This window comes from Leuciscus leuciscus (assembly GCF_965113295.1).
Source record: "Leuciscus leuciscus genome assembly, chromosome: 22".
Classification (NCBI taxonomy): domain Eukaryota; kingdom Metazoa; phylum Chordata; class Actinopteri; order Cypriniformes; family Leuciscidae; genus Leuciscus; species Leuciscus leuciscus.
Window position 1 is genome coordinate 2,494,023 of NC_138746.1, and position 10,132 is coordinate 2,504,154.

The 10,132-nt window shown below is 40.6% G+C and overlaps 1 protein-coding gene across 4 annotated transcripts in view; it reads left to right on the top strand.

The window, feature by feature from the left end:
- arid4b (AT-rich interaction domain 4B) overlaps positions 1 to 10,132 on the top strand; it is a 93,070-nt gene that overhangs the window by 79,825 nt on the left and 3,113 nt on the right. For 3 of the 4 annotated variants that reach the window (XM_082153287.1, XM_082153286.1, XM_082153288.1), the window contains 3 exons: positions 4,045 to 4,155; positions 6,992 to 7,144; positions 7,232 to 7,378. In XM_082153287.1, coding sequence (XP_082009413.1) covers positions 4,045 to 4,155; positions 6,992 to 7,144; positions 7,232 to 7,378 — 411 coding nt within the window. Of the gene's footprint in view, positions 1 to 4,044; positions 4,179 to 4,944; positions 5,655 to 6,991; positions 7,145 to 7,231; positions 7,379 to 10,132 lie in introns of those variants that run through there. The other variant, XM_082153289.1, reaches the window with a different exon arrangement.

The following is a 10,132-nucleotide window of genomic DNA, read 5'->3' on the forward strand; positions in this document are numbered from 1 at the left end:
CAGTCTCTCTGTCCGTCAGTCTCTCTATTCAGATCCTCTCTGTCCGTCAGTCTCTCTATTCAGATCCTCTCTCTGTCCGTCAGTCTCTCTATTCAGATCCTCTCTGTCCGTCAGTCTCTCTATTCAGATCCTCTCTGTCCGTCAGTCTCTCTATTCAGATCCTCTCTGTCCATCAGTCTCTCTGTCCGTCACTCTCTGTCCGTCAGTCTCTCTATTCAGATCCTCTCTGTCCGTCAGTCTCTCTGTCCGTCAGTCTCTCTATTCAGATCCTCTCTGTCCGTCAGTCTCTCTATTCAGATCCTCTCTGTCCGTCAGTCTCTCTATTCAGATCCTCTCTGTCCATCAGTCTCTCTATTCAGATCCTCTCTGTCCGTCAGTCTCTCTATTCAGATCCTCTCTGTCCGTCACTCTCTGTCCGTCAGTCTCTCTATTCAGATCCTCTCTGTCCATCAGTCTCTCTGTCCGTCACTCTCTGTCCGTCAGTCTCTCTATTCAGATCCTCTCTGTCCGTCAGTCTCTCTGTCCGTCAGTCTCTCTATTCAGATCCTCTCTGTCCGTCAGTCTCTCTATTCAGATCCTCTCTGTCCGTCAGTCTCTCTATTCAGATCCTCTCTGTCCGTCACTCTCTGTCCGTCAGTCTCTCTATTCAGATCCTCTCTGTCCGTCAGTCTCTCTATTCAGATCCTCTCTGTCCGTCACTCTCTGTCCGTCAGTCTCTCTATTCAGATCCTCTCTGTCCGTCAGTCTCTCTATTCAGATCCTCTCTGTCCGTCAGTCTCTCTATTCAGATCCTCTCTGTCCGTCAGTCTCTCTATTCAGATCCTCTCTGTCCGTCAGTCTCTCTGTCCGTCAGTCTCTCTGTCCGTCAGTCTCTCTATTCAGATCCTCTCTGTCCGTCAGTCTCTCTGTCCGTCAGTCTCTCTATTCAGATCCTCTCTGTCCGTCAGTCTCTCTGTCCGTCAGTCTCTCTATTCAGATCCTCTCTGTCCGTCAGTCTCTCTATTCAGATCCTCTCTTTCCGTCAGTCTCTCTGTCCGTCAGTCTCTCTATTCAGATCCTCTCTGTCCGTCAGTCTCTCTGTCCGTCAGTCTCTCTGTCCGTCAGTCTCTCTATTCAGATCCTCTCTTTCCGTCAGTCTCTCTGTCCGTCAGTCTCTCTATTCAGATCCTCTCTGTCCGTCAGTCTCTCTGTCCGTCAGTCTCTCTATTCAGATCCTCTCTGTCCGTCAGTCTCTCTGTCCGTCAGTCTCTCTATTCAGATCCTCTCTGTCCGTCAGTCTCTCTATTCAGATCCTCTCTGTCCATCAGTCTCTCTGTCCGTCACTCTCTGTCCGTCAGTCTCTCTATTCAGATCCTCTCTCTGTCCGTCAGTCTCTCTATTCAGATCCTCTCTGTCTGTCAGTCTCTCTATTCAGATCCTCTCTGTCTGTCAGTCTCTCTGTCCGTCAGTTTCTCTATTCAGATCCTCTCTGTCTGTCAGTCTCTCTATTCAGATCCTCTCTGTCCGTCAGTCTCTCTATTCAGATCCTCTCTGTCCGTCAGTCTCTCTATTCAGATCCTCTCTGTCCGTCAGTCTCTCTATTCAGATCCTCTCTGTCCATCAGTCTCTCTGTCCGTCACTCTCTGTCCGTCAGTCTCTCTATTCAGATCCTCTCTGTCCGTCAGTCTCTCTGTCCGTCAGTCTCTCTATTCAGATCCTCTCTGTCCGTCAGTCTCTCTATTCAGATCCTCTCTGTCCGTCAGTCTCTCTATTCAGATCCTCTCTGTCCATCAGTCTCTCTATTCAGATCCTCTCTGTCCGTCAGTCTCTCTATTCAGATCCTCTCTGTCCATCAGTCTCTCTGTCCGTCACTCTCTGTCCGTCAGTCTCTCTATTCAGATCCTCTCTGTCCGTCAGTCTCTCTGTCCGTCAGTCTCTCTATTCAGATCCTCTCTGTCCGTCAGTCTCTCTATTCAGATCCTCTCTGTCCGTCAGTCTCTCTATTCAGATCCTCTCTGTCCGTCACTCTCTGTCCGTCAGTCTCTCTATTCAGATCCTCTCTGTCCGTCAGTCTCTCTATTCAGATCCTCTCTGTCCGTCACTCTCTGTCCGTCAGTCTCTCTATTCAGATCCTCTCTGTCCGTCAGTCTCTCTATTCAGATCCTCTCTGTCCGTCAGTCTCTCTATTCAGATCCTCTCTGTCCGTCAGTCTCTCTATTCAGATCCTCTCTGTCCGTCAGTCTCTCTGTCCGTCAGTCTCTCTGTCCGTCAGTCTCTCTATTCAGATCCTCTCTGTCCGTCAGTCTCTCTGTCCGTCAGTCTCTCTATTCAGATCCTCTCTGTCCGTCAGTCTCTCTGTCCGTCAGTCTCTCTGTCCGTCAGTCTCTCTATTCAGATCCTCTCTTTCCGTCAGTCTCTCTGTCCGTCAGTCTCTCTATTCAGATCCTCTCTGTCCGTCAGTCTCTCTGTCCGTCAGTCTCTCTATTCAGATCCTCTCTGTCCGTCAGTCTCTCTATTCAGATCCTCTCTGTCCGTCAGTCTCTCTGTCCGTCAGTCTCTCTGTCCGTCAGTCTCTCTATTCAGATCCTCTCTTTCCGTCAGTCTCTCTGTCCGTCAGTCTCTCTATTCAGATCCTCTCTGTCCGTCAGTCTCTCTGTCCGTCAGTCTCTCTATTCAGATCCTCTCTGTCCGTCAGTCTCTCTGTCCGTCAGTCTCTCTGTCCGTCAGTCTCTCTATTCAGATCCTCTCTGTCCGTCAGTCTCTCTGTCCGTCAGTCTCTCTGTCCGTCAGTCTCTCTATTCAGATCCTCTCTGTCCGTCAGTCTCTCTATTCAGATCCTCTCTGTCCGTCAGTCTCTCTGTCCGTCAGTCTCTCTATTCGGTGTCTTTCTCATGCCGCTTTATTCTGTCATCAAACAAAGAGAGCAAATTAAGAGTGTAGCTCCTATAAATATGAATATACATGAAGATTAAACACACTACCGCTCAAAAGTCTGAGGTTAGTACGATTGTTTTTAAAAATAAATTCATACTTTTATTAAGCGAGGATGCATTAAATTGATCAAAAGTGACATTTATAATGTTACTAAAGATTTATATTTCAAATAAATGCTGTTCTTTTGAACTTTTCATCAGAGAATCGTGAAAGATAAAATGAAACGGTTTTCAACATTGATTATAATCATAAATGTTTCTTGAGCTGCGAATCCGCATGTTAGAATGATTTCTGAAGGATCATGTGACACTGAAGACTGGAGTAATGATGCTGAAAATTCAGCTTTGATCACAGGAATAAATTACACTTCACTATAAATTCACATAGAAAACAGTTATTTTAAATTGTAAAAATATTTCATAATTTGTACTTTATTTTTGTCTGTATTTTTGTACAATGTAATAATATTAATATATCAGATAAATGCAGCCTTGTTGAACATAAGAGACTTAAAATCTCACCGACCGCAAACTTTTGAACAGTAGTGTCTATAAACAGATTTCAATTATTTTTCATTTTATTTTACATTATAAAACCTGAGCTAACATGAACTAACAATGAACATTTGTTTTGTTTATTAATTAATCTTAACAGATCAATAAATACTGTAGCAAATATATTGCTTACTCTTAATGTTAGTTAATGCTTTAACTAATGGGACCTTATTGAAAAGTGTTACCAATACTTCAATATGATTTAAAAAGATAATTCTAAAATGTGATTAATTCGTCAAACCCCTGCATTAATGCTTTGTGACAAACATATCTTGTTTGGTTAGAAAGTGAGGAAGATCACTAGGTTTTGGAGCAGAGTTAGCAGATGTTCACACATTTTGCATGTCACACATGAATGCCGTGCGAAGAAAAATGCGTTTTATTAAAATTTTTATATATATAGTTTTTTTCCTCATTCCACTGCCCTGCGTCTCGTGTTTTTAAACACTAACCCTTTTCTGTGTTAATATGCTGTGAATATTATTTAAATCTTGACTAGTTGTTAGTGCACATTAAAAAATAAGTACAAAATCATTCCAAGAAATGCATTAATAAATGTTTCTCTCCCGTCTCTCAGCCTCATCCAGTCAGAAGCGGCACAAAGAGTCTCAAGGCGGCGGAGCGCCAAAGAAACACAAGCGGAGTCATAAAAACCTGAGCTTACATCCCAAGAAGAACCGCAAACCAGGTGAGAGAACTCTTCGAGAGGTTTTATACCCCTTTTCCACCAAGGCAGAACTGGTGCTGGTTCGGAGCCAGAGCCTAGTTTCAAATCGGTTCTTTGTTTTTCCACCGCCAAAGCACCAGCTCCGAACCAGTAAAACTGGTTCTTAAGTAGCACCAAATCATTGCAGGGTCTAGATCGGAGCCAAGAAAGAACCGCTTGCGTCAGAGGCTGGGGGCGGGGTTACCGTGGCCAAACAAGACTGAAGAGAAACTTGTGACCGCCATTTTTAAATAGCAGCGAGTCGAGCTAATAGCAGCTCGATTATAATATCCGTCTATGTAAGTTACGGCGAGCTGCACGAACGTGTTGGATTCGCCGTGTTTGGATGCCGATTTATTTTCGCAAACCCATGAGCATCCATAGTAACGCAACGTCTATTATTGTTGATGCCTTGTTCGAGATGCATCGGAGCAGCGTGGACCGATCAGAGCTGCGGGAGTGTTTGGAGATCATACGACTCCTTGTGCTTTTTGATCGCTTTCGCAGTGCTTTGATTTCATGTGCTGATCGTTCTGCGAGATGCCGATGCATCTCGAACAAGTCTGGTGTGTTTGTGTTTGGCGCTGCCGGACTAGCGTTGCTGGGCAACATGATACGTATGCAGTGACGTAAGATATAGCGCTGTTGTGGCTCTCTGGCCGGTGGAAACGCAAACCGGTTCTTAGTAAGCTCGTCAGTCGAACCAACTCCGAACTGGCAATAGCTCTGGCTCTGAACCAGCACCCGGTTCTTGTTGGTGGAAAAGGGGTATTAGAGAGGTCCGCGGAGCCATGCTAAGCTCATCCAAGAGCTTTAGCTTTAGCTTTCCTGTGTAGCTCCGTCTTTGTCGAGTCCTTTATTCCTGCAGGGATGTGAACGTGCTCGAGTGTCTCTGCTTCTCGTTCCTCGAGTGTTTCGAGTGTGTTTATCATTGAGACGCTGTGGCATCATCTGGTAATGAAAAGCTCTAGGAGTTCGGTGACTTCAGTAACTCACTTTAAGAGATGACTTTGTCTCCAAATTAAGTTATGGTTTGCTAACACTATTCTGCCAATAAAAACAGATTCTGCTCAAGTTCTTTTACACCCAAGCCAAACTCAAACTCTTCATTTCAATAGTGCACTCTGGACATTCTGCTGACTGTGAGTGACTTTGCAACTACATGTCAACTAACTCTTATTAGAGTATTAGTAGACTGTTTGGTTTGGTGAAATGTAGTTGCAAAGTTACTTCATTTCAGTATCAGTAGATATCAGTAGAATATCTGTTGGGGAACATCACAATAAAGAGTTAGCAGATATTAAAGGTCCCATATTGTACAGCTTTCTGATTTTTTTTTTTAAGTTTTGATGTCCTTAAGAATATAAATTTGTGGTATAAGTACCAAAAAACATCTGAATATATATATTTACAGCTCCTTTCTCAGGAGCTCTGCCAAGGACAGGTCGATTTTGGCCTGTCTACTTAATATTCATGAGCCTCTCTTCTGATTGGCCTGTTGTTTGACCATTGGTGGGGGTGGTGACTGAAGGCGGTGACTGAGTAGTTCTGACGTCACATTTATACGGCTCGTGAAAAGGCACAGCTACTTTATACAGGCACAATGTGTGCATGTGTCTGTGGAGCGACTGTTTTGAGACTTATATGGTAGTTTCATCGCCCCTAGACCTCTGCTATGATGAAAAAAGCCAGGAAATTTCAGTTTTGACCAAATGTGACCTTTAAGCAGTCAGTCTACTTATACTCTAATAAGAGTTAGGTGAGGTGTAGATGAAAAGTTACTTACAGTTAGAGGAATGTCTGAATGAACCATCGAAATAAAGTGATAGATGTATACACACTGAACCTGAAATGAATTCTAAACACATTTTTCTTGGTTAGATTATTGTAATATAATATTACATTTATTATTATTGTTATTTTGAAGATTTTTATATAATAGTAATATATTTCTGCAGGTATTTTATTTTTATTTTTTTACTTTCACTGCATTGATTAGAAAGTCTGGTTGACTGAAAACTGAAGACTTTTGAGATTGACCTACATTTACTGTTGACTTGAAGTACCACCTTGACGTTAATATTTCTATAATTTAACAACATATAAAATATTTTAAAAAAATGTAGGTGTGTTTTTTATATATATATATATATATATATATATATATATATATATATTATTTGTATTTTTTTTTATTTTTTTTATTTTTTATAAAAGGTCTGGTTGGGTGTAAACTGAAGAAAGACCTTTCAGTTTGACCTAAATATTTACACATTGAAATGAATATTCCAATAATTTTACTACAAATAAAATTGTTTTTAGTTTAGTTTAAATTGTCTTTTTATTTAATAAATATTTATTTGAATGAAATCATTAAATGTATTTATTTGCACTGGTAGAAGGTCCAGTTAAGGTTTTAACTTAGTATTTAAATAATTTAACAACAAATAGAATATAATTTTTTTTTTAAGTTTTGTTTAATTTTTACTGTTTTTATTTTAAAATGATTAACTTTTATTTATTTAAAACATTTTTTTTTTAAATTATTATTCATCTTAATTACTAAATTATTAGCACAAATCCTAGTTTGGGAAATTCGCTTGAGTGCTCTGCTTTCACACAGATTGATTATTGATTATTTAAATCAAACTCAAGCATACATTTTTTTTTTTATTATTGAATGTCATTTTGAATGTCATTTAAGATGCAAGTACAAACTGATGAATGCATGCGAGGCCAGTCCAGTAACGCTGAGTGTGTGTGTGTGTGTGTGTGTGTGTGTGTGTGTGTGTGTGTGTGTGTGTGTGTGTGTGTGCAGCCCACAGCAGTGACAGCGAGGACCAGTGTATCAGCGAGAGCAAGAGCTCGAGCCGGACCCCCCCCTCAGGCCACCGGTACCAGAAACACGGAGAGCCGGATCATTCCCACTCCCGGGATCATCACGCCAGGACCAGGTGGACCTTCCAGATGTGTAAGTGCCAGGATTCCTGATAGTCTTAACCCATTTGATGCGAATGGAATGTCTGACATGGGTTCCCTCTCGCTCCCGTTGATCCAGCGGACCTGGAGAAGATGAGCAGTCTCGAGCGGATCGCTTTCCTTCAGGAAAAACTGCAGGACATCAGGAATCACTACCTCTCGCTCAAATCTGAGGTGGCCTCCATCGACAGGAGACGCAAGCGCATGAAGAAGAAGGAGAGAGAGAGTAAGTGCTCCAGTTATTCTAGTATTATTTATAGACTTTTATGGTATTTATTCATATTTTTGCTTAGCTTTAATAGCAATAGTTTATTTTATATAATAATTTATTTATAAATATTTTTAGTCATTTTGTTAAGTGCTTTAATTATTTTTTATTTGGTTTTAAGTTGTTTTTATTTCAGGACATGAACTTAAAATGATTTTTAGTTAGTTGCCAAGGCAACTTTTTTATATTATATATGTAATATAATAATATAATATATAATAAAATAATATATGAAAAAAGTTTTTCATATTTTTTTTATAAATATTATAATAAATGATTTTATTTAAATCTTTAATTTAACTGCTGAAAATATTTTAAATAGTTTAGGTTTTAGTAATGTTGCAATGAACTTTTGTTCTTTTTTATTTTATTTTTATTTCTATTTTTTTTGTTTAAAAAAGGGTTCCCACGGGTCCTTGAAATCCTTGAAATCAAAAAAAAAATGCAAGGCCCTGAAAAGTTCTTGAAAATAAACACACAGATACAGATCACACACAGATACAGATCACACACAGATACAGATCACACACAGATACAGATCACACACAGATACAGAACACACACAGATACAGATCACACACAGATACAGATCACACACAGATACAGAACACACACAGATACAGATCACACACAGATACAGATCACACACAGATACAGATCACACACAGATACAGATCACACACAGATACAGAACACACACAGATACAGATCACACACAGGTACAGATCACACACAGGTACAGATCACACACAGATACAGAACACACACAGATACAGATCACACACAGATACAGATCACACACAGATACAGAACACACACAGATACAGATCACACACAGATACAGATCACACACAGATACAGATCACACACAGATACAGAACACACACAGATACAGATCACACACAGATACAGATCACACACAGGTACAGATCACACACAGGTACAGAACACACACAGATACAGATCACACACAGATACAGATCACACACAGATACAGATCACACACAGATACAGAACACACACAGATACAGATCACACACAGATACAGATCACACACAGATACAGAACACACACAGATACAGATCACACACAGATACAGATCACACACAGATACAGATCACACACAGATACAGAACACACACAGATACAGATCACACACAGATACAGAACACACACAGATACAGATCACACACAGATACAGAACACACACAGATACAGATCACACACAGATACAGAACACACACAGATACAGATCACACACAGATACAGAACACACACAGATACAGATCACACACAGATACAGATCACACACAGATACAGAACACACACAGATACAGATCACACACAGATACAGATCACACACAGATACAGATCACACACAGATACAGATCACACACAGATACAGATACAGATCACACACAGATACAGATCACACACAGATACAGATCACACACAGATACAGAACACACACAGATACAGATCACACACAGATACAGATCACACACAGATACAGATCACACACAGATACAGATACAGATCACACACAGATACAGATCACACACAGATACAGATCACACACAGATACAGATACAGATCACACACAGATACAGATACAGATCACACACAGATACAGATCACACACAGATACAGATCACACACAGATACAGAACACACACAGATACAGATCACACACAGATACAGATCACACACAGATACAGATCACACACACAGATACAGATCACACACAGATACAGAACACACACAGATACAGATCACACACAGATACAGAACACACACAGATACAGATCACACACAGATACAGAACACTCACAGATACAGATCACACACAGATACAGATCACACACAGATACAGAACACACACAGATACAGAACACACACAGATACAGATCACACACAGATACAGAACACACACAGATACAGAACACACACAGATACAGAACACTCACAGATACAGATCACACACAGATACAGATCACACACAGATACAGAACACACACAGATACAGAACACACACAGATACAGAACACACACAGATACAGATACAGATCACACACAGATACAGAACACACACAGATACAGATCACACACAGATACAGAACACTCACAGATACAGATACAGATCACACACAGATACAGAACACTCACAGATACAGATACAGATCACACACAGATACAGAACACTCACAGATACAGATACAGATCACACACAGATACAGAACACTCACAGATACAGATACAGAACACACACAGATACAGAACACTCACAGATACAGATACAGATACAGAACACACACAGATACAGAACACACACAGATACAGAACACACACAGATACAGATCACACACAGATACAGAACACACACAGATACAGATCACACACAGATACAGAACACTCACAGATACAGATACAGATCACACACAGATACAGAACACTCACAGATACAGATACAGATCACACACAGATACAGAACACTCACAGATACAGATCACACACAGATACAGATCACACACAGATACAGAACACTCACAGATACAGATACAGATCACACACAGATACAGAACACTCACAGATACAGATACAGAACACTCACAGATACAGAACACTCACAGATACAGATCACACACAGATACAGAACACACTCAGATACAGATCACTCACAGATACAGATCACACACAGATACAGAACACACA